Genomic DNA, 24,743 nt, shown 5'->3' with positions numbered 1-24,743 from the left:
CTGTCTTTCTAACTCCAACTCCACACAACCTCGTACCAACGATAAAAGTAAACCCTAACCATACAAAACTGACGGATCTCTACACCATCAACCCGGCCACGGCGCCGAGCAACACCACGGCGACAGCTCCGGCGGTGGAGACTCTGCGGTGGGGGGCGAAGCTGACGGGAGCCTCTGCAGCGGGACCGTCCGCGGGTCCATCGGCTGCGGCAGCGGGAATGGAGGCGTCGGCTGCGGTATCAGGGGAATCGGCGGCGTCGGGAGCGGGGGGAGATTCGGTTGGGGATTCGGTAGGTGAGGAGGAGGAAGAAGGAGACGGTGGAGAAGACGCCGGAGAAGTGGAGGCCTTTGGTGCGGTGGCGGTGGGGGAAGAGGCGGGAGAAGAGGCGTCTTTGGCGGTGGGCGAAGAGGCGTCTTTGGCGGTGGGGGCAGTGGCGGTTGGAGAAGAGGCAGTGGGGGAAGAGGCGTTGGCCGCGGCGGGGGCAGAGGCTGGGGCAGAGGCGTTGGCGGCGGAGGGGGCGGAGGCGTTGGCAGCGGCGGGGGCAGAGGCGCCGGGAGGAGAAGCTTTGGGGGCGGTGGATGGAGAAGCTTTTGGGCCTGCGGCTCGTGGCGAGGAAGGGCTGGGATTGGGGGCGGGGGAACCGGAGGGAGCTACGGCGAGAGCGGAGGTAAGGAGTAGCGTGGCGAAGAGGAAGAGGAAGGTTGTTTTTGCCATGGTTTGTGGTTGAGGGAAAAGAAAAAGAAAAAGAAGATTAAGAATGCATGTGAGGAACAGGGAAGGGAAGGATGTGGTTTTATATGTATATGTTTGTGTTGTGGGTGAAACAAAACGATGTAATGTGTTTTTGTTCATCTGAGGTGAGGAGAGGTTTTCGTTTTGTTTTCTCCATAGGTCCTGCAGTGTCAACTGCGCTAAACCAACCATTCTAATTATGTAATGCTTGGCTTCTTTCAATTTCATTCAAAACTTTCTATGCATAGTACGTAACTAAAATTACACCTCCTCATGCAATCACTTACTACTCTCAAAATATATATATATATATATATATATATATATATATATATATATATATATATATATATATATTCTTAGTATTACAAAAGTATCACCTACATTAATATGAATTAAATTAAAATGTTTAGTTGAAATAAAAAAAAAAAAGGTCCAATTAAGATTATCGATTCTTTATGAATTTTGTAAAACTTTATCGTAAACAAAACGATTAAAAATATCAATTTTTTTTTTTATTGTTATCGATCAATATCTTTATTTTCATAATTACTGAAACTGATAAAAACAATTGTCTACCTAAGAGAACCTTGGAAACATGCTTAAAAAATTGGCATGTCTTATTAACAATCATTGCAAACAAAAATAATCAAAGAAGAGAACCAAGAAAAAAATACCAAACTGGAAACGAAGGATTCACAATAATGACTCAATGTTATCGGATGGAAATAACTTTTCTAAATATTTAACTTTAGACAGAAAAATAGATTTCAATTATTTTAAAATCGAAACCTAAAAATGTGTAAATAGTTCAAAAAATACTATTAAAAAATTTCATATTTTCTGTCAATTTTGTTTTAATTTTTTTTTGTAGAAAACACTTACAAATTTTGTTGTGAAAAAAAATTTGCAAGAAATTGCTACCAATTTTCTTGCAAAATATTTTGTATAAAACATTTTTCGCAACACATTTTGTAGAAAATACTTGCAAATTTTATAATTTTGTAAGAAATGATTACACACAAAGGAATTACTTGTCAATTAAAATTCTTAGAAAAAATAGGAGAAAAAAGTCTTTTCATTCAAATGTTTTTAACAAATTTGCAAGAAAAATCTTATATAATATAAGAATTTCTAGTAGTAAAATATCATCAGTGATATTTTTGAAATTTTTGAAATTATTTGTAATAGTATTTGAGTTATTTTAAAATATTAAAGTATATATTACTATAGACTTTGATTATTTTAAAATCAAAGTTTATAATTGTACAAATAATTTCAAAAGTATTATCATGTTTTAAAAGATTTTATTTTTTTATAATTGAAATTTAGAAGATTTCGAATGTGTATTCTGCCTTATGTTTACCTCAGCTTTGAGTTTTAAACAATGATGAGTAAGACTTGATGCATTTACAGTTGTGCTTAAATAAATATTATCTATCTATTTCGTAATTTAGAAAGTATTAAAATTTATCATCTAGATATTTATGTTGTCATTGATCTAGAAAGGAGTATTAAACTTAAATATTATTTTCTTGCAAATCATAATTTAATATTTATCATTCGGATACCTATGCCACATAATTTTATTTAGAGTTTATAATTTCATGCATATAATCTCATTTGGAATGACTGAGAATATTTGTAAAAGTCTTGACCTAGCAAGATAATGTCCCCTCCAAAAGGAATATATTTCTTCTTTTAGATAGATGGGAGGGTGGAGAAAGAAGAAAGAAAGAAAGAAATAATGAAAAGTGAAATTATATGTAAACTTTTTTTTTTATAAAATATGAATATAGAATTAAAATTTTAAAATTAAATGAATTCAAAATTATTTAGAAACTTACTACAATTGTTTAATATACAATTATAATATTAGAATTCATTATTTTAATATTAATTTTAATTATTTTTATATAAAATATAATTACTAGTAACATTAATTTATTAAGAAAACTTAATTTATTAATTAAAACTCAATAACATATAAATATAATATTACATTTAAAACATAAAGATTATTTTTCTGAATATTATATTATGAACATTTCATTTCAAGTAGAAAGTTTATTCATTTTTTTTTATTCCGTTCTTTTTTTAATTTTTTCTTCTTACCCAATATATATGTCCATTTCCGTCTCTTGAAGCAAAACAAGAGGAACAATGCTTATACAGTGATTGATATTTGATCTCTATAATTAGTTTTGTTTTGAAAATGAATTATGCTAAGGGACTCTCTTTTTTAATGTTATTTGTTGAGTTGGTCAACATTGATAAAAATACTGAATTTAGAGTTCTACCACAAAATGTCTATTTAGAGTTGCATACAAAAATTAATAGCCATTAAAAAAACATAGTTTTTCCTAGCAAAAACGTATAATATTTAAGAAAATAATTTTTATTTTTAATCCGATTTTACATAAATAAATTATTTTTTAAGAAATTATAAAATTAAAAAGTTGTGTGAGATTATACGGCTTTAAAATAAAGAAAGCGTCACATGCACAATGACTTTCGTTTAAACCATATTTATTTAGTTATCATATCATATTATTTTTCTTTTGTTCTCGAATCATGGTTAAGATTAATAGACTATATTGTTTTATCAACAAAATTTTATCATGGTTAAATTAAAAAAATAAATCAATTTCCTCTGAAAATATGTCAAACTTTTATTATCTTAAAAAAATGTCACAATATTAAATAAACAAAAAATTAATTGTTCTTTTTTATTTTTTTAAAATTAAGTGTTCTACTTTATCTTGATAATTTTTTTTATAATTTTTTATGTCAAAACTGACATAGATATTAACAATGTACAAAAAATAAATTTTTTATGCCTATTAAAAGGCTGACTACAAAGAAAGTCTAAATTTTATTTGTTAAAAAATTGACGTAATAATAAATCACAATTTTTGTGTTTGTTCCTTTTTAACCATGATATAGTAGTATAAGAATGCAGACATATCAAACAAGTTTTTATATTTGTTATACAACTAACTGAAATAGAATTTGTTATGACTATGCTTATATCAAAAGCCAGATTAAAAAAAAAAGTATTTGAGAAACTTTAGTTATTTTTCTCTTTGCAATTAGGTGAAAATTTTTTAACATTTACAATTCTTAAATATAAAAATACAAGGTAATAATGTGCAAAACACTGACATATCAAATGCGAAAAATAATCATAAAAAAAAAATTAACAATTTTTTATTTTTATTCATGAAAACAATTAAAGATAAAATAAAATGACATTTTATAATTAAACTTAAAATAAAAACTTTTCATAGAAAGAACACTCCAAACATTTCCTTTTTAATTAGTTTTTATTTATTTAATAAATTAAATTAGTTACTTGGAGATTTAAAAACTTATTTTTATTGCACAGTTGTTGAGATGTATAGGTAATTAGAAAAAAAAAAGATTTATCGTTAAATATATCTTTAATTTTAATTTATAAATTTAGAGATGAAATTTGAATTTTCATGTCTTGAATTTTTATATATTTTTTATCTTTAATTTTTTTCATATATATTTAAAATAAATTAATATAGTTTTTCAGATTTACCAACATCAAATTTTCTTTTACCTTTTAAATTGTGTCTTAATATTTAATTTCATATACTTAATAAACAACTCAACCGTTTAAGATATCGTTTAAAATACTACAAAAATTTATGATTATTTCTGTCTTTGTATTTTTTATTTAATTCTATTTCTGCATTTAAAATAAAGTCAAATTAATATTCTTTTAAGACATTAGACTATTTACTCCACAACACCCATAATCAAGATTATCTTTACCCATGATCAATCAAAATTACTCGTTCATTTTCACAAATTTGAAATTCAAATTTATTTATTTTTCTTCCTACATTTTTAAAAAAACAATATAAATTTTATCCTCTGACGTATTTTCTCTTTCTCCCAAACACAATTAGTTTAATTTTGAAAATAAAAAGAAATTAAAATATTTTATATTAAGATAGAAAGTATGTGTTTATATATATTTTTCATTTATCGAATCACCATGTGTTGAGTATTGTAATCAAAATTACACGGATCAGAGAAATAATAGAATATCCATAACAATAATAAAGAATATTCTCTCTTTTGTGTTCATATTTTAAAATATTATTTATCTTTTAAAATATAATTATTTATTAAATTTTTGAAAATTGACCGTTACTTATACAAACTTTTTTTTTATATATATTTCATTTTATTTTTAATAAATATAATTTTATTTTGTATATTAACTTAATAACATTATATTATCATCACCTATTAATATAATATCACACATATTTAAAAAATGCGTATAGACACTAATATTTATAAAAGAAATTTATGTTTATAAAAAATGTAATTAAAATTTAATATAAATACTTTGTTTTGTAAATTTGTATAATAATATTTTATTATAAAAATATATTTAACTTTATTATATTATTGTAAGGAGAATATATTTTCTCTGCTCACTGGTTGGCAGTTTCCTCCTTTTTGACTGATAAGAAATACCTTTATATGTCAATACCTCACAGGAAACCTTTCACAGTTAACTTGGTGGATCTGTGGCATGCTCAACTTTTATTTCTTTAAAATCATAATAAGGTAAAACTGGGTCATGGTAGAACAGTTTTTGAAAAAGTTGTGGTTAGAAATTGCAGTTCTCTGGCATAAACAAACAAATGTTCTCTGTATGGAGCATCAATTTCACAGCATCTTTGTGCTACATCATCCAAACAGCTTAACACTCAAACAAATATCCATAACAGTATATTTAAGAATTGGCTACATAAAAATCTCAACTTCATTTTTATAATTTTCTATGAATCAAAAACAGCATTTGCATCACATTTCACCTTCCATCCCCAGCAATCATGATCAGATTTGAAAAATAAACTTAACTTTATTCCACAAGTTCAATATAGTATCCCCAAATTACACATTTTAAAGCAGAACAGTACATTCTGCAACTGCCCCCCTAGCAATAATGGTAATAATAATTGACACATAGCAAAAATCTTAACCAAAATCAAAGGATTTAAAAGTTTAGAACAATAAATTGGTTCCTAACTGCACAAGATGACCCTTGTGAGAGCAAGAGAGAAGCAAGCCATGGAGAAGAAAAACAAGGAAACAAAGTCTCTCGAAGACCATTTCCTAACATCTTTGTTCTCCACCCTCAAACTCTTGGCTCTCCTCAAAGCATCCACCTCCTTCAACAAATCAAACTCCAACCCTTTCTTCTTCAACTCCTCCACGCACTTCCCCAGCAACCCTTTGTCCTCCTTCTCCCGCAGCAGCATCTTCTCCATGTGAGCCTCCACATCGCTCTTGTAGCGGAGGGCCCATATGATTCCGAGCGAGAATAGCAGAGAGCAAAGGGAAGGGAACCATGACCTGTGACAGGAAGAAGACGGTGATGATTGTGAAGCGTTGAAGAGGAGCATGAGGGTGGTGGAGTGGAAGAGGAAGAAGAAGATGTAGAGTGTGGTGATCTCTTTGCGGGTCGAATCTATTTGAGTCTCCTTCAGAGCTATGCGGGTATTGATGAGTTCCTCTTCTTTCAGCCACTGCTTCAGGAGGAGCTTGTGGGTGGGTGTTTCGGCGATTTGGTGAAGTGGGTGCATGTGCTTCCACTCCATGATCGATGATCTCGTCGTGCTCTGTTGTTGCTCTTCGTTGTTGTCAGCCATAGGAGCGTTGCAGAGAGAGAGAGAGAGCAAGAATGGATTTAGATTCTGAAACGAATAGTTGTATATAAACAGGGTGTATTGATGAGTCTTTTTGAATTTTTCCAACGGTCGATTTTGTGAATTTACAGAAATACTCCTCTCTACGGTTTTTTAAAGTTTTTTAAATCTACATTTCCATTGTTTCTAACGCTAAAACGGGGCAGATGGCTTAGAACTTGGGGTTACCCGATCTTTAACTTTTGTTGTGAAATAAAGTTATATCTTCAATTATAGTAATTGCTGTTTTTCTGTCATCAAATAGTTTACCACCGCTGTTATTGTTATTTACTACTGCATCACTAAGAAACAACTCCATTATCTAAAATAAAAACAAAAAGATAATTTAAAGAAAAAAAATTAGTGATACAGCAAAAACAATATTTATAAGAAACTAATTTGTTGTATTACCATTTTAAATGATTGTTTCCCAACTTTTAATCTGATACTAACAATGTATTCACCACTCATTTTATATCTATACCTACATATAAAGTATTCTATTTTGATATTAATAATTCTATTCTCAATTTTATTCTTTAATAAATAACTTTTCTTTTAATTTAAACAATTATTTTATCTTTTATATTTTAAGTAACCGATTTTGTAAATTTAACTGGTTCATTCATTTTATTTATATTTTTAATTAATTATTTAAACTTAAATAAATATTTTTAATAAAAAAATATCTATAAAATAAATAAAAAATATTTATAATACAATTTTAAAAATCATTTATATCTGTTTTTAAAACTAAAAAAAGTTAACACATAGCGTACGTGTTTTCAATAATAATAATAATAATAATTATTATTATTATTATTATTATTATTATAAAATAAGTTATAAAATTAAAACTTTGAAAAACAAATTATTGAGAAGAGCAACCCAACTAACGGAAAATAAGAAGAAATATACTCTATTATAAATTACAATACCTAACTTTTACTTCTTTACTCTTAAAAGAAAATGTTAACACTAGTTTCTTAGATTGTATTTGCCCACCTAAAATTAGCAAAATTCAATTAAATACATCAAGGCAACCAATGTAAAAAAATATAAATAGTTATATTATTGATTAATAGAGTTATCAATTTAATTATAGTCCATGGATCAATTCCGGTTCACTTCTAGGTTAAGACGAAGGAAGGTGAGTTTGAACTAGAACTTCGATTACTAAATTTTAAATTATAAATTAATCATTAAATATTTTATATGATAAATTATTCATTAATTAACTTTTAATGTTCACAACATTAATTGAAAGGTTAAAATCCAACCTAACTTGTTTGGTTCCATCCACCTATGTCAACTTAAACTTGACCTGAAGTAACATTGTTGGACATGAATCCAAACTTGAGGAACCCTGTCTGAATTAACATATTCAAGTCCAATTCTAACTCATCTCAATGTGTATTTGACTCTATTCGATGAAGTGTTGACATTAATTTTTAAGAATATATATTTTTTAATTCCTTTTTCTTTTCTTTCATCACTAGAAAATTTATTGGGTTCAAAAAAATAATTAAAAATGAAAGTTTGTATAAAAAAAATAATATAAAAGACGTTTTAAATGATTTTTTATGAAAAATAACAAAATTAAACTTTTAACTTGAGAGTTATAAAAGAAATTGAATAAAGATATTAAGATGGAAATTTGAGACTTATGATATTTCTTTTTCATAAAAATAATAAACAATTAAAAGAGTTATTACGTTACACGATTCAAATATCAATTACTGACATTTATTCCAACTCTATAAAGAAAGGGCATTTATTCCATTCAAACGAAATTTACAATATAAACAATATACCTAACTCCATGCCTTGTGCCGTTCCGGAAATGATAAGATGTGAAATTTTCCTCATACGCCTCTGTTCCCCTTAAACTGCAGCTGATCCGCTTTTCCCTTATCCTTTTAATACAAAGTCAAACTTGGCCTCAAGAAGAATGGAGGAGTATGGAGCTATATTATACGTGTTTTCTATGCTGTGGACACCATCAAGAACAAAGTCGTCCGGTGATTTCAGATTAGTGTCCACCTGCGTGTGCGTCCATAATTCAAATTAAATAGAAAAAATAATGAAGAATTAAAAGTGGACATGCAACAAATAAAATATTATTGCTCTTCGGAAGAAATATAAATTAGCAACCATGGATCCAATCACACTTTGATAGATGTATTCTTTCGATCAAGTCAAAACCATAGACTGACTTCCAACAAGATTATCCAGGGCGAGGGTGTGATTTTTTGGGGGGAGGGTAATGCTTGCCAATTTTAGACTAGGCTAGGCTACGCCCTTACTCACAAATTGTGCCCACACCTTTGTCTTCTTCCCTGGTGGGAGCCAAGGTTGCTCCTCAACTATTAATGCGTATAATCATGTTAAATTCTTCTTGATCTTAGCCAGAAGTGTCTAAGCGTCACAAATTTTCAGCACTTGCCACTCTGATTTATTAGAAAGGGTATCAAATCAAAACCTATAATAATACACTTCAAATCGGCAATAATGAAAACACACACACAATCTCATTAAATACTACGAAGCTAAAGCCTGAAGAAGCTGATGCGTTCAAGATTTTGAACTTTAAAAAAGTACGACAGGATTTTCTGTACTCTTACTTTGGGTAAATATTTTCATGAAAAAATCCTTACGTTTGGACTTTTTCTTGCTCCAGAGTCTATTCCTTTGTTGTTAAGACTTAAGTATAAAAGAATAGTTCAAACCAAAATGTTAGTTTATTTGGTGGAGAAACCTCTAGATCTAAGTTCAACATCACTTCCTTGACGCGAGACTCCTACATTTTCATCCCTTTAAAGATTCTTTACGACAACTTTCTCTTTATCGACACTGAGAAGGTAATAACTCTTTCTTCTTCGATGACTTCACTTACCTATCAATATTTAGTCTATACCTTAATAAGCCTATAAGTAACTCTTCTCAACAAAAGCACCCTCATCAAGCAAATAGGGAGAAAATGAGGACTCAAGAGTCGTGTGATTTGTTTTCATACCAATGGCCATTCCCCAACAGAATTATTTTCATCCTATGACAAACTTTCATCATGAAACTATCAAATCGTGAATATACCAATTCCAACCCTTGTGTATGTGTTCCTGTCCCTTTTCAGCCTAGAGCTTCGACACTCACATTTTACATCCAGTATTTGATTGGGCATGTTTTCATCACAATACAACTTCTAACATTTGTCCACCCAACCCAAAGTTCAACAGCTGTCTCTAATGCCATATATCTGAGAAATGATGCTTTGACAATTCCTTTACCATATACATCCAATTGATAACTTTTATATAATAATATAATAATAGTAACATCACAGTCAATTGATAAATGTTTTGACACATACTTAAGCAACTGGTTGTCAACTAGTTCAAAATTATGCTGCAGGTTGATGCGTGGCTCGGTGTCAAGGAGAAGTGCTAGCTTTATCCTTTTGTGGGTAAGGTCATACATCATATGGTGGTGACTTAATCTTTGAATTGAAGTATTTTGAAAGAAATTTTGTTGAAATATTGTTCTTTTCCCTTTCTATTTTAAGGATATTTGTTTTTCTAAATTATAAAGTTTCATAATTCACAATTTTGTGGTGATCTAAATCCGACACAACTTGCAGTAATCAATAATTCACATATTGTGACCGTTTTTGATTACTAAAACTTGAATAATCACAATTTTGAGAATAGAGCATCAAAATTCAACCTCTTTAAAATGAAGGACTAAAATCGAGCTATTCCATATTTATTGGGATGAAATATATGCTTAACCCATTTTTAACTTTTAATAATAATAAAGTCATCATTCTTGCAATCAGTAACCCATCATTATGGTCTCCGTTCAGTCAGTCATTCAGATTGAGCAGATTGCAGATTCTGAAGGGGGGAGGTTAATTTACTTCCTCTTCTAGCAAAAGGTACCGGGAATTTGGGGCAAGAGATGAGTTTGCCATAATATTCCTCTATGCATTGTAATTATGTATGCAAGAGAAAATAATGTATTTTTGGATATGCCCCAAAAATGGAAAATCTTACCACACGGACCCACTTCCTCGTTTGTGGAGGTGTGGGCAGCAGAGCTTTGATAAAGTAATCATGAGCATTAAATGCCAAATAGATATCTGCCCCGCTCCTGGCATGAAGCCTGCATGCACATTCACAAACACAAAGGAGAGCACGTGCGGTTAAGTCCATCTCAGTTAAGTCTGATAGCGAACAAATAGACATTCACTAATTAAAATTTTAGAAAGAAGCACTATGACTTATCTATCTCATTTCCCAATTAAAGATATACATATATTCTTACGTGAATGCTAGAAATTTGCTGTCATGATTATCCCAATTGTCTTCATGCCATGTTATGTCATTCTGCAAAAAAAATAGTTGTTGCATCAGCATAATGGAAGAGTATTATTTCTAATAGAACTGCTTGCATCAATGTTTACCGCTTTAAAAATGAAGCATGTGCATCGGCATAATGAAGCAGAGGATATTTTACCTTGCTGAGAAAACTTTCATGGCTGAATACTTCATGTGCATGCCTGTACTTTATCACCTTCGAGAAAAACCTGAAGTGATCACTCTTCCGGGCATCCAACTATCGAGCAAAAAGATAATCCGTTCAGAAATAGTTTCTTAATTGGTATAGAGGGATGTTATAAACTTGCCTGATCCCACAAAAAATTATTTATGGCAGTATCATGCCCATAACTATTGTTATTTCCATTGCGAGTATGACCATATTCATCTCCCATAAGCATCATTGGTGTACCCTGGTCATTCATTACAAAATTTTAAATCATTATTCTCTTTCAGTGATAGCATAATGCGAAACAAATGAAAATCATATATTGCTGTCTTCAAGTTTTCTTTAAAAATGAAAATTAATCAAGACATAGTGTAACTATCTAAACTGCATGTATATATAAAAAATAGGTTAAAAGAAAAAAAAAATCCCCTTTATATGTGCACCTGAGATATCATTAGTGCCAAGTGAAAGTTTTTCATTTGCCGTGATCGCAGAGCTCTTATACTAGCATCGTCAGTTTCCCCTGCAAAACAAATACAATTAAAAAAAAGTTCAGCAAAAGGAAAATATTACAATCTCGGCCCAACAAAGAAACATTGATATCATCATTTCAAACTAAAATATTATAGTTTTAGTAGACAAGGAACTGCAATTTGAAAACTACCTTCGAAACCACAATTCCAACTAAAGTTATCATTGCTACCATCATTTCCACCTTCCCCATTGGCTTCATTGTGCTACAAAAAACAAGAATCAAGGAATATACATAGTTTTGATGAATCATGACAAATTGAAGAAAAAAAATAAAGAATTACCTTCAAATTGTATGAAACAAGGTCACGCAAGGTGAATCCATCGTGTGCAATAACAAAGTTAATACTATGATATGGCCTTCGCCTGTTCACCTGTACGAACAAATGAAGGAAGGAAGCCGTCATTATAGAATTATTTATACAGCAGCATAGTATAGCACAATTCATGAAATTAAGGTCAAATCCAGCTACACTATATCTTAGACCATTATTTCAATACACTATACACTAACTCAGTAGGACACATAAAATAAAAAAGGCACGAATGGTGCATTTGGGTGGATTCATATTTTTCATTGATGATTGATAAGTAGGAATATACTTACATAACCTAAGAGAAACTAATAACTAATAGGGTGTTTGGAAAATGAATTTTTAGAGGATAATTAATTTGAATTTTTATGGAAAATTTGAAATATTTTATGACAAAATATGTTGTTTCAATAAAAAAAATATTAAACAAACTGAAATTCTGAAGATTCTTAAGAGCATTTTGATTACTTAAAATCATGAAATTTCAAATTCCACCTAAAAAAAGTACGAATTTGAAATTCTTTACAAACTTAGTTCTCAAATTTACACCTCTTCTCTTCATATTTTTTCATCAGCTTGACCTAAGCCAGGGCATCATCAGCTTTACCTCAACTGAGGTGTCATCGGCTTGGGCTTAGCCATGATTCTGTCGATTGTTGGCAATACTATTTTCTCAGCCTATGTAACTTATAGCTTTTCTTATCATTGGGACTGTTTTAGACAAGAGTTTTTCCATTGACACTGACATGAGTTTTTATTTTACATTGTTGGGATTATTTTTCTCCCGATTTAGTCCAGTGTTATTTCTCGGTTGACACAACGAGTTATTTTGTCTGATCATAGCCTTGACCAACATTGGTTGAAAAATATCACCAAATAATATTTTTGAATCATTAAATACTGTTTAATATTAAAATATTTTTTTGTATTTCATGGTAATTAATGTACTCTCTCCAAACAAGTAAAATTCAATAGATTTGAATTAAAACCTATTCAAATTCAATGCATTTTAATTCGTTTGAAATTGTGAATTCCCTTTCTAGACACATGGTAAATGATGACCCTACAAATCTCATCATCTAACTTTAGGAGGGAATTAAAATATAAACTGAATATTATACATCATATTCAAACAATTCTAATCCTATAAATAATTTTACAGCTAAATCTTCTTTATTTTGGGTCTGTGGCCCATCCTGTCATAAAATGTTGCGTCTTGAAAATAATTTACGGTAGTTTAATCTAAGATTTTACCTCGAGAAAGTTAAATTCAATAGTTGTTTGTTAGAGCTTAAAGTAATTCCTAGGTCTCCACTTAACAACTTAAGGAGTTGGTCTTTGACATGATACAAATCCACAAAGTTAACAAAAATAAATATCTATAAGTAGCTTACTCTATAAAGATCAGAAGACCCAGCAACACGAGTAGCAAAGCTCCCCTTTACACCATAATCACCCTAGGACATTTTTTTTAAGGAAACAACAAAGGAACAAATCAAATAAGCCATAAATCAAGATAGACTGGACAATCTCGATCTATTTAAATTTGTATCTTTTTACTATTAGAATTACCTTAATAAATTTCCGTACATCATCACGATATTTCCCATTCCATTCAGCCCACCTGCATCAAACATAAACCATTAATGAAGGGAACATGTTTTCTTTTTTAACAATAGATTACCTTCTCCACTGAAGAAATAATTTCCAGTACTTATGCAGAGACTATGTCCGGGAAATCATGTTATCAGCACCAAAGTTAATATCTCGGATGGTGACCATTGGCACAGACATATAGATCACGTGATGATAGAGTCACCATTTCATGCTAAGAAGCTACAAACAATATCATGTTCAACAACCTTGAGGAATTCAACGGCAGAATTAGAACCACCAAAGTAACTTTAGTGGTGATTTTATGTTATATTACTTGTGGTGCAATCTCATAATGATTACTGGGAAAGTTGCAAGTGGGAAGGTTGCAAGCAGAAAAAAAAATGACTGACTCATGATAGCAAACACTGAAATCAAGAATTAAGCTAGTAACCTATACGCTGTTTAAAACCTTCCGGATGTACAGGACTATAACAAAGACTATTCATAAAATATTTGCTTACGATTAGAAACATTAATAACAAAAAAATTACCGATCCCAATTTGGAAAACTCCCAACAAGATAAAGACCTCCACAATCCCAAGGCTCTGCAATAATTTTACATCTTGATAAGACTGCATCTTTAGCAATTGCCTGCAAAAGTAAATAAAAATTAGTTCACTGAAACATTAAAATTTATAAATTCTCAATTTTCTTCTTGAGGGACAAAACCACTACTCAATTATTGTCTTCAAGTCTATAAAATGCACGTGTGGTTAACACTAATAAAGTTTGGCAAAACCAAATCAACCAAAACTATTCAAAAACCAAATGAACTCCAATCCAAGCTTTCATTGTCCCTAAATTTCTTATTGAGTTTGTCAGTTCTATTTGGCTTTTAATTTCTAATAAGGAAAGGCATAAATTTCAACTTGGTGCCAAGGTCTTCAAGATCCGGAGATTTTAATACTATTCTCATTTTATTCCTTTATCTATTTTGTAGGACAAGTTCTTCATTTAACTGATTTCAGGCTTTCAGCTCATGTGTTATTGAAATCAATTCCTTTCTCTATTCTGCAACAGGAACAAATTTTCCCTTCTGTGTGCCAATTTGGCAAAACAGTTCATTTCACAACTTTATATAGTTTTATTTGCTTCCCGTTTGATCAAATGTAGTTTTACTTGCTTCCTGTTTAATCAAATGTGCCATCTAAACCTTTTACTTTTTAATCTTAGAAATACTTCTCCTGACTCTACCTCAACCCCTTTGTCTACCTTAATGTCACCACTACTTATTAATCTGTATAACTAATGGTATGCATGCCTCTAACCAATCCCAGGGCAAGATAGTGAATAGGTAAAGCAAATTTTCATATATTACATTAAGTTGCTCACACGGTCCTGTAATGAGTTGCTTGAAATGTCATTAACATCCTGTGAGAAAATTTGGACTATCTTTTTTTCTTTAGACTACTGAAAGTCGTATGAACTCCGTATGTCAAAAACAAGCTGATTGTTTTCAGTTTGGATGCATTAGTTTGACACAATATATAGGTCTAGTTCTATTGGCCCCGAAAGCATATGTAATTACCTCACTTCAGATTACCCAGCTAAAAACACTCATGGACACAAATAGAGACAGTGGAACAAAAAACTAAAACGGTCTAGAATTTCTAAAGTGTTGCATTATGAATGACATGAATGTCAAACTCATGTCTGGCAATATTTTCAGAAATTAAATATATCTCAAATGACTGAACTAACTGGTAAGCACCATACCAAATGACAGCTGAATTCATTAATTTACCCTAATAATCGGGGGGGCATTAAGGGGGGAGCCATCAATTCCTCGACAAAGGACACTTGCAAGATCAAATCGAAATCCATCCACGTGATATTCGGTGACCCTACAATAACGTAAATTATTATTAAAAAACACAACAATGCTTATTAGGAACTAAAAAGAAAATTATGACTTAAGTTAGTTTGTAAATGATAGCACTTGCAATGCTAAAAGATGATTCCTTTCATTTTTAAAAAATTAATAACAATAGTCATGCATTACCAGATCCTCATGCAAACATGCCAGTTTTATTTATTGATTGCCATGTAAAAAAGAATCTAAAAATCTAAAATTCTAATGTATTAATTCCATGGGATACAAATAAACACGGAGAAGCTGGAATTCAATGAATTCCTATTTTCATGAAAGAAATCAAGTCATATCAAGACACAATTCAGAATTAAAAAATAATATTGTATAAGTAGTCCATACCAGTGTCTTAGGCTGTCAAGAATTAGCTCCATAACTACAGCATGGTTACAATTTAATGTATTTCCTGGGGATAAACAGTCATGTGAAGTGAGAAAACTTAATGTTGATATCAATATACCAAAATTATGTTGGTGATAATAGAAATAAAAAATAATAATAATAAATAAAAAATTGTTAAATTTTGAAAGTAGTCCCAGAAAGAAAATATTGCATATTAAATGTCCTCAGATAAGAAGGCGAAGCTCCACATAATGGAAGTTTTCATAAAATTTAAGAGTCCCCTGGTGTTGCACAAATAAGGTTCCGCAGAAGGCTAACAAAGGAATAATACTACATAGCTTCAGGTATCTAGATTTTCATAAAGGTCATGTGAAGGTGGAAGTGATGATACGTCCCCCACACTGAGCATTAACAAAAGTAGTCCAATTTGGTTAAAATTGTGGTTCCTTTCCAGTATATTTCTTGCCATGATGACAGTGGATTCTGGAGTTCGACAACCTGCATGCTTAGTGGGCTTAGCCAAACATGCCTAGCTTTTAATTAACAGACTCCAAGTGTAGCCCAGACCATTTAACAGTTAAGCCTAGGCTTAACGTAGACTAACCCAAAAGTGCAATCTATATTTATGATCTGTCTTCATTTCTTCTTAGCATTTGTCCCTCATGTTAGTTTGCTCACAAAATATATTTATTTTCGTAAAAGTGTTAGAGATTTCACATCAACTGCAGATTCAATCAAATTAACGTGCATAAATGTGTACAAATCTATCCTAACAAGGTTTGTTGATCTATTAGACCACCTACAAATATCTAGTCTCACACTCGATATATCCAGCCCTCAGCAACCCTCAGCGTAAGAGAATGTATTGAAGATCCTACATCAATAAAAGATATTACCAAATTATGGTATATAAATAGATGTAAATCTCATTTTATATAGGATTAAGTTAGGCCTAAATCCACTTTCCAAAGTAAGCATAATAAAAATGTGACTCTTAGGATTTAGGAAGAAAATACTCTTCACGAAAAAAGAATATTTACTTTGAAATGCATTAGTTATTTTGGCTTGGTTTTTCTCCCCTTTGAGAAGTCTTGAACTGCAATTTGCACAAAAGTTTCAAAATTTCCCAAGTATAAAATGCGCAGTTTGTATGGTTTTATGCCTGAACTATTCAAAGCCATGGACCCAAAGCTGAACCTTAGCAAGTGACCAGAGGAAAATTGAATTTAGGTACCTCAGGCAGGGGACAGATTGACAGTCCATGGACAACATTACGTGCTATCTATTATAGCCACGTTTGTCTATTACGTGCTTTTCTCATTCCTACAAGCAAGTACTTTTGTTTCCTATTTGTCCATGTTATACCAACAGCCATTGTACTTTTTCATACCATATAAATTGTGCAGCCCATTCTTCAAATTCATGGTTGGCTGATTTTCTACCCATTAAGGGAGAGCAAGTGCCAACACATGCATAGACAACATCAAATTTAGCCCAGAAAACAGGGATTGATCCTAATCCAAGTGGAACACAGCCAAAAAAGCTAATGGGACCAAAATGCCCACAAGCCCTTTGGACAAGTGCCAGTCCAGGGACCAATTTTTTTAAACTAAAAAATATTCCTTAAAAATAATAGTGGATCTCCCAAATTTGACTGGATTTTTCGCCCCTGAACATTTTTTCGTGGGTTGAATTTTAAAGTTAGTTGGAAATTTGTTTTGAAGTTACGGAAAACATGATTATAGGTGCAACATATTGTCGCCACATTTTTTACATTCTACAATTTAGTTTAGCTGTATGAAAGAGTAGAAGAATTCATTTCAAGACAATGGATTTCGTTTTTGTGAATTGTGGCACAAAAACAACTGTTGGTTTTCATTTGTCAATGAAGGCAGCACTAATTATCATTTTATACATAGTTTTAATTTTATATCGAAATAGGCTCGATTTTAATACAAAAATCAGTTGCATGATCATAGTTATTATTTTTGTAAGTGAATTTTGTTTGGCACATTAATATATGTACTCAATTTATGTTTTGAGGAGACACTTTCTTGCATTATAATTTGTAGATACTGTATCAATAGAATGTCCTTATATTTTAATCCCCATGCTAATTTCTATAGTACAAAAATGAGATCTTTTAATTCGTAATATAAATATCATTTATGTTAAAATGAATTTAAAAAACAAAAATAGAGATTTTAGATTTTGAAAAAAATAAAATCTATAAAGAAATGTTCTACCTAATCAAAATAAAAACGTACCAATTTTATAAGATCAAAAGTAATAATTTTGTATTTTAGAAGGACAGTAAATAAAACTATTAAATCAAAATATTGCTTCTCTTTTCAAAATGAATATAACACCAAAAAAACAGTAATTACTTCTTTTCAAAGTAGCACATGAAGCAGAGTTGTCTAATTTCTTGTGTACATTCAAAGTTGAAATCACTCAATGATGCAGTTTAGAATTGCAAATTAATATTGTGATGTCAATTATTTCCCTTGATGTAGTCTCAGTAGTGGACTAAATCGACTTTAACCCTGAACCTAACACATTGTATGTGAGGGTTGTGGCTTTTTCAAGTGGGTCACTAAAAAGGTTATTTTAAGAGTGGGTTGGAGTTGATGAGTAGGTCATGAGTCAAATTGACAAGTCTAATCAAATTAAAATAGAAAAAACAACAAAATATTTCAATAGTATAACTTAAAAATAGGTGTATGCAGTTGTAAATTTGTATGAATAAAGCTACAAGGATAGAATCTTAATGGTTAGACCAAGATATAAAATTACCACAGCCAGAGAAGTTCAGCAATCGCCCATTATTGTCCAGCATGTAATAAACCTGCAGAAATGAAGAAAATTTTCACATTAAGAAAAGGCAGTCATTTTTAACATTCTATGTACTAACATCACAGAACAATTTTGTTAGTGAATGGATGACCTCAAAGCTAAATAGTGTTTCCAATGACACGTAAAGTACTTGATAGAGAAATTCCCCAGGAATAGTTTTAAATTGTTGTAGAATTATAAAATGAGAAAAAGTTGACATTATACCCCTAAAATTTCTAAGAAAACTGAATTAATCTATCTTCTTTTAAATTATTTCTTGTCTTTTTTATACCTCATTTTATGTTTAAACCTATATACATAACTTATGTTATTGTGGATTCTTATCAATTATTATTAACTGAAAAAATATCTCTGAAGTTCTTTCCACACACCATGTACTGTAGAGTAGAGTGTGTATAGGACTAACTAATGCATAAGATAATTAAAATTGGACCGTAAGAGTTAACTTCACTTCAAGTATTATAACATGCAAGTAACACAATCTGTCAAAACAATAGTTGCAAATTGAAATTACCTTATTATCTATGCCACGAAATGAGGTAGTGTAAGGATTGGCATCATCAGCCTCATTAGTATGATTGTAGACCACATCCAAAATAACCTGTTTTATGGATAAGATTTAGTGAAAGAGCCAAGCGGTATATAAGACTTGAGATAATATAAATAAGACAAAAACAGAAAATAACAATGTCAAGCAGACTTCCACTCAAAAGTTGTGATAGTGTAATATTAACATTACTACCTCTATACCAGAAGAATGTAAGGCTTTAACCATTTCTTTGAACTCTCGAGAAGCATTAACTGATCCTCCACCAGCACTACCATAGCGACTCATAGGAGAAAAGAAATTTATTGTAGAATAACCCCACGTATTAATCTTGGAAAGAAAAAATACAAGCATTAGTCATATATGACATAGCAGCCACTTGGTAAACCAAAGTTACATATTCAAAATTTCTTCAATGATCAAAGAAATATACATATCCCAGACATAGTTGGTCTTTTAATATTTGCACATCAACTCTAAATATCAAAATAAATTTGTGCTTCCAATATGTATTCAGTTATCATGCACTGAATTTCTTCGGAGATCATGCATAAAGAGCAGAAGCCGCTTCATTTATTTATTTATTGGGAATACACAGTACTGAAGGAAGAGCTTCAATATTAACTTTGATACAAAAAACAAAGAAAAATACTTTTCTAGTTTACCATGTGATCTCTGGGATTTGGACGCCTCTGGAATTCGAACTCATCAAACTCAAAGACGGGCAGCAATTCTACTGCATTGATACCAAGCTCTAGAAGGTGTGGAATCTACAAGACAAGAAATAAATTAAGTTTAAATAAAGAAAGAGAATAAATTTTCCGTGAGTAAAGATTTGTTGTGGCATGTATTCTTATATGACATATCAAAGAAATTTTCAAAAGGCCCAATATAGCTTAGCTCTCCTTGGACAGTATTCTATCCTTTGGATTTGAATTCAGTTATATGTCCCTGACAAAGTATGATTAAAAAGATTGGAACCTTCTTACTTTTTTTAGACTCTTCTAACTAAAACACATCAATCTTGAGGTGGGAGAAGGAGATACCTTTACATCAACTTTAGCAAAAAGTCAATGTTATTCCAATATTCAAATCCTCACTTTGTCAGTAAAACATCTTTTACTCAGCTGTTTATATTTTAACACTAAACTTCCGTTTGAGGCAAAGGAAAGCTTGCTTCACTCCGTTTCATGACGCAAGGATTTCATTAGGTTCAAAACTGCTATAGTTTGATACATTTTGGACAAACACTTCCCAAGGAAATATAGCTTTCAAAAATTTATAGTGATGCTTCATATTTTTCTTAATTATAATACAAATATTACCTTTTCAATCACACCGAGATAGCTACCACGAATGCTGCTATCCAAACCACTAGATTCATCATTTGTAAATGCACGGACATTCATCTCATATATAACAAGATCCTTCTGCATTAGCAGCAACAAAAATAATGAAAATGGAAGCAAGCATTAGACTTCATTCAACCAGAAATATATTCTCAGTCAAAATGAAGAGCATACATAGTCTAATAGCACACAAAGCAGAGGTAGAATGCTAGCTATAGACATAATTATGCAGAAATCAGCTTGTACAAAGCCTTGATCTAGCAAAAATGTTGTGATGAATATCGCTTACAAGAAATGGCAGGCATTTGTGCTGGGAAAATACCTCAGAAATATTTGGAGGCTTGTAATTTTCTCCCCAATCAAAAGGCAAGCTGTCAAAATCATATGTGCCAAGAAACTTAGACAACTTCATGCTAATATCCCCAAAATACCTTCGGCCTTCAACTAGTTTTGCATAAGGATCAACAAGCACAACACTGCTGTCAAATCGATGCCCCTCACCCCAGTCTTGAGGTCCATCTATGCGATATCCGTATAGAACATTGCTTCGAGGAAGATCCTGCCATTAAAGGTTGTACATATACTTGAATGCTTATTTTAGTCGACTTCTGATAGAACTAGGTCACGTCAAAAGAAAATAAAGAAAATAGATAAAGTGATAGAAAAGTTTATTATTCTCCAGTACAAGTGTGCAACTCTTATGTAAAGCCATTGGGTTTTGTATCTCAATTGGTTCCAGTACTTAGCATTGAAAAAAGTGATGGCGTTATCTAAAATTTGTACAAGGTTAAATAAGAAAAGTTTGATGTAGATTTATCTATGACAGATAAGTACATTATTTAACCCTATTAGTATATGAAACCATGAAAATATTTCAAAAACTGATCCAACATGAATCATTTAGATGTTATTATAACAAGATTAATTTACAATAAAAAAAGAAAAATTCAACCAGGAAGTTTGCCCAATTGCATGAAGAAATATCAATCAATATTTCATAATGACTACATAAGTTCAAGATCAACCAAGTTAAGTGAGACACAAAAAATCAATTAAGTTTCCTATGAGTATTTTGACATGGCGTTTACTAGGAACAGAATCTTTATTAGACATGACAATAGAAAATTATAACAAAGGAGAGGAAATCCTTAACAATGAAAGAAAATGTTGACAGGTGTTTTCCTCTTTCAACAGGGTATTCTCCTTAAAGAAAATTATTCTACACATACGTATTCCAATATAAAAATTAGGAGAAAGTAAGTGAAAAGCTTACACGAAATTTAATAGATGTTTTCATCTACACAGTCATCATGGTATAACATCAACAAATTTAAAACATATAGTCCAATTACATTTAAAACTTTTAACAATCTACATCACCATTCCACAGTAAAGTAAATCATGTGGGAATCCGACGTGATTATCTAAACATACATGCCCCAAACAATTCCCACCACACTGACAATATATTTTAGAAAAATGCAGGTACAACAATAAAGTTGATTTTTATCTCCTCAACCCAACATTTCTGCAAAAATTAACGAAGGTATTACATATAAATACAAAATTTTATGCTCAAATATGAAGAACAGTATTATTTATTTAAACAATTTGGACAGCTATTCGGTAATTGTGTAGCTATTGTATTTTTGAAGGTGTTACAGAATCTAAAACAACAATTTCAGCACACGACCAAGGCAAGGCCAAAGTCCAGGTAGTCGAATAGCATATACCTCAATATAAATGTGCCAAATGTCCCCAGTTCTGTTCAAACCAGGATCCAATACCATTTCTATCATGCCACCACTCAATGTGTCTATACTTCCCCTACAAAAAAAAAGAAAAAAGTGCGCAAAACAAAAAGGGAGCCAATAAATTTTGTGGCTATATTTAACTTTTTTTAAGAACTAGAGTCAAAGCATAAAGTTTAATGGCTTGATAATTCAGGCAATATTGCAGTCAAGAAAATATATCTTACCAAGACAAAGAACATTTATGTTTGCACCTCATCCAATCCCCCTCACCCCCACCCAAAGAAAAAACATATAATCTTGCCACAGAAGAGAACTCCAAATATTAGAAAGATTTAGCAGTCTGCACCCTCCGCCAAATTTTATCAGGACCTTAATGGAAAAGAAAATCCTCAAAAAATGGATTTATACAACAAGATGGAGCTAAATCTTTAATTGACCGAGGACAAGAAAGATTGAACTGAAGGCCATTTTGTCAATAAGGACTACCTAAAAGCCTAAGTTAGTACATTAGGGTCAATGAATAGTTATAGTAGATATATAACCTTAACACCTATAAACCAAAGCTACAATAAAAAAACAACTGATAGTGCATAGTATGAACAATATCCAAAGTTTATTTTTTATTTAAGATGTAACAATAACCATGTGAAACTGTTTGTGACACACATCAATATCTTGAGCCGAAATGCTTTAAGCTTTCAAAATTGATCTCAAAATGAATGAGACGTTGAATCTTTATTAATAAAGCTCTTGCGTCATGTATTACAGTTTACAGTTTTGAGGAAGTATATACGGAACATGAAAAATAGTCAATGCTAGAAACTAAATAATCATGACAAGAATGCTTAAGTGTAGCTAAAATAAAAATTAAACAAAACACATTTTTTAAATATATACTCAAGTATATGAAATATTTTAAAATTTGAACAAATCTCATCTTACATAAAGAATATTTAATTTTACCTCTCAGGAAGGACCAAACAAAGAGTGACAGCAGTTGCATGTCGAGAAAAAATAGAAAAATTGATGCCACTGTCAACTTCTGATACACCCAATGGAAATGCCTTGCCTGGGAAAGTTTTCCATGATGGTCTGCTCTCTATCACTTTGGAGGATTCTTCCTGGAATTGATACATATATTGATGCCCTTCAAAAGTGGATATGCAAGGTGGCACTTATCATAGTTGAAGTGCGCCATTTAGACTGACTACTAAACCTATGCAAATTTACATCAATTTCATCCAACTTTATTTGCTTCAACAATTAAAATGTGAACTTTTAATGTCATCTAGAAGTAATGAGACGAACATCAAAATTTAAAAAGGCTTCCTATCCGTGAACCTTGCTCTTTTTTATATCAAATTGATAGATTATAGACAAATTTTGTTTGGATAAACTTTTTCGTAGCCATTTATTTATAGGAGAAGAAAATAATAAGGAAACATAAAATAGCTTACGAATAATTTCAAAATCATCCGAACTTCTATCCAATATTTTAGCTTTGGGAGAAAATCGTTTTATTTTTCCATAGAAAGCTTATAAAGAAATTTCTCTAAACAAACCCATACATTAAATACCAAGTTGCATTACAAATTCCAGCTGTGCTACAATCACGCTCTCTGATATTTATTGTACGAAATAAAAGTTTTCATCTCAAGGCCAATGACGCATGTAATGACATAAATACCTCAAGAACCCCTTCTTGAGCACGACCGCCATAAGCATTAGGTGTCCTGTGTTTGGAACGATCCATTGTCTAACCTATGCCAAAATTTTCAATCAAAATTTAAAATGACTATGAGAAACCACTCCAAGAACTTAAAGAATGCATTACAATAACGTACCTCGCTAAAAACTCCATGTTCATCGCTCGTTATGCTTCCCGATGCTTGCTTCATAAACCTCACCGGCCTAACAATAAAACCAAATGACAATTCTCGAAAACACTTGCGCTCAGTAATAACCTAATGTTCTTGCTAGTTACAACCAGTGGATGCAGAATTGAAAGCGGAGTACCTCACGCCACGGACTGACGAATTTCCGGTGAACGAACAGCGGCCGGCGTTGTTTCTGGCGGAAAACGCCGAAGCGAAAAGTGTGGATTGAGATGCGACTTTTGAACCGCAGAGTAATGGCTGGAGGGGCATCGTGGGTGGAGAAGTGAAAGACGTGATCGATTGGATTGTGCTATTATGATGAAGACGAAAATGAGGAGTTGGAAGTGGAGTGTTGCGGTAGCGGTGAATGTGAGATTGAGCGGTGGTGCTCTCGCTATTTGTGTCACGGCAAGGAAACAAGCAATGCGAAATTCATGGCTGACACGTGAACGGTAGTTTGGGAATAGAGACGAGAACGTGACGGTGGAGTTGTGTCCGGTGTTGCATTATTGGGACCTGCGTCTTTTTCCGTATAAAATATCTCACTCATCACCACACTTCTCACTGCTAAATGCAGATCATCTACGTTTTAAGTATGAACCGCCCTCAAAATGCAGTTGTATCCAATGG

The 24,743-nt window shown here is 31.7% G+C and overlaps 2 protein-coding genes across 5 annotated transcripts; both read right to left on the bottom strand.

Moving 5' to 3' along the window:
• Positions 1-5,625: 5,625 nt before the first annotated feature.
• LOC114162615 (uncharacterized) lies at positions 5,626-6,834 on the bottom strand. The gene has a single exon (XM_028046562.2). It carries the CDS (start codon positions 6,433-6,435, stop codon positions 5,809-5,811), a length of 627 nt encoding a protein of 208 aa, XP_027902363.1. The 5' UTR covers positions 6,436-6,834; the 3' UTR covers positions 5,626-5,808.
• A 1,281-nt stretch (positions 6,835-8,115) lies between these two features.
• ISA3 (isoamylase 3) lies at positions 8,116-24,715 on the bottom strand. 4 transcript variants are annotated; one of them, XM_028046119.2, is made up of 24 exons: positions 24,253-24,715; positions 24,081-24,147; positions 23,924-23,992; positions 23,200-23,357; positions 22,216-22,309; positions 20,805-21,041; positions 20,459-20,563; positions 19,799-19,903; positions 19,329-19,463; positions 19,101-19,187; positions 18,527-18,578; positions 15,731-15,794; positions 15,263-15,362; positions 14,009-14,109; positions 13,434-13,485; positions 13,256-13,318; positions 11,832-11,921; positions 11,681-11,753; positions 11,460-11,539; positions 11,156-11,260; positions 10,987-11,085; positions 10,795-10,856; positions 10,524-10,632; positions 8,116-8,514 (listed from the first exon to the last, which is right to left on the bottom strand). In XM_028046119.2, exons 1-24 carry the CDS (start codon positions 24,381-24,383, stop codon positions 8,383-8,385), a joined length of 2,370 nt encoding a protein of 789 aa, XP_027901920.1. In that variant the 5' UTR covers positions 24,384-24,715; the 3' UTR covers positions 8,116-8,382. The 4 variants fall into 4 exon arrangements, with proteins under 4 accessions (XP_027901920.1, XP_027901921.1, XP_027901922.1 ...); XM_028046120.2 differs by having other exon boundaries at positions 23,924-23,997; positions 24,253-24,714; XM_028046121.1 differs by lacking the exon at positions 24,253-24,715 and having other exon boundaries at positions 23,200-23,452; positions 24,081-24,153.
• Positions 24,716-24,743: the final 28 nt, after the last annotated feature.

Source organism: Vigna unguiculata, chromosome 9, assembly GCF_037176805.1.
Source record: "Vigna unguiculata cultivar grain cowpea cultivar isolate G323 ecotype 2 chromosome 9, ASM3717680v1, whole genome shotgun sequence".
Taxonomy (NCBI): Eukaryota; Viridiplantae; Streptophyta; class Magnoliopsida; order Fabales; family Fabaceae; genus Vigna; species Vigna unguiculata.
The sequence above is the reverse complement of the archived record's forward strand: the minus strand, read 5'-3'. Positions and strand labels throughout refer to the sequence as shown.

Coding starts and splice junctions, on each gene's coding strand:
- LOC114162615 (XM_028046562.2), bottom strand. CDS start 6,435: ATGGCTGACAACAACGAAGAGCAACAACAGAGCACGACGAGATCATCG.
- ISA3 (XM_028046119.2), bottom strand. CDS start 24,383: ATGCCCCTCCAGCCATTACTCTGCGGTTCAAAAGTCGCATCTCAATCC. Junction 19,188..19,328: donor TACATTCTTCTGGTATAGAG/GTAGTAATGTTA, acceptor TCCATAAAACAG/GTTATTTTGGATGTGGTCTA. Junction 15,795..18,526: donor GCTGAACTTCTCTGGCTGTG/GTAATTTTATAT, acceptor GTTTATCCCCAG/GAAATACATTAAATTGTAAC.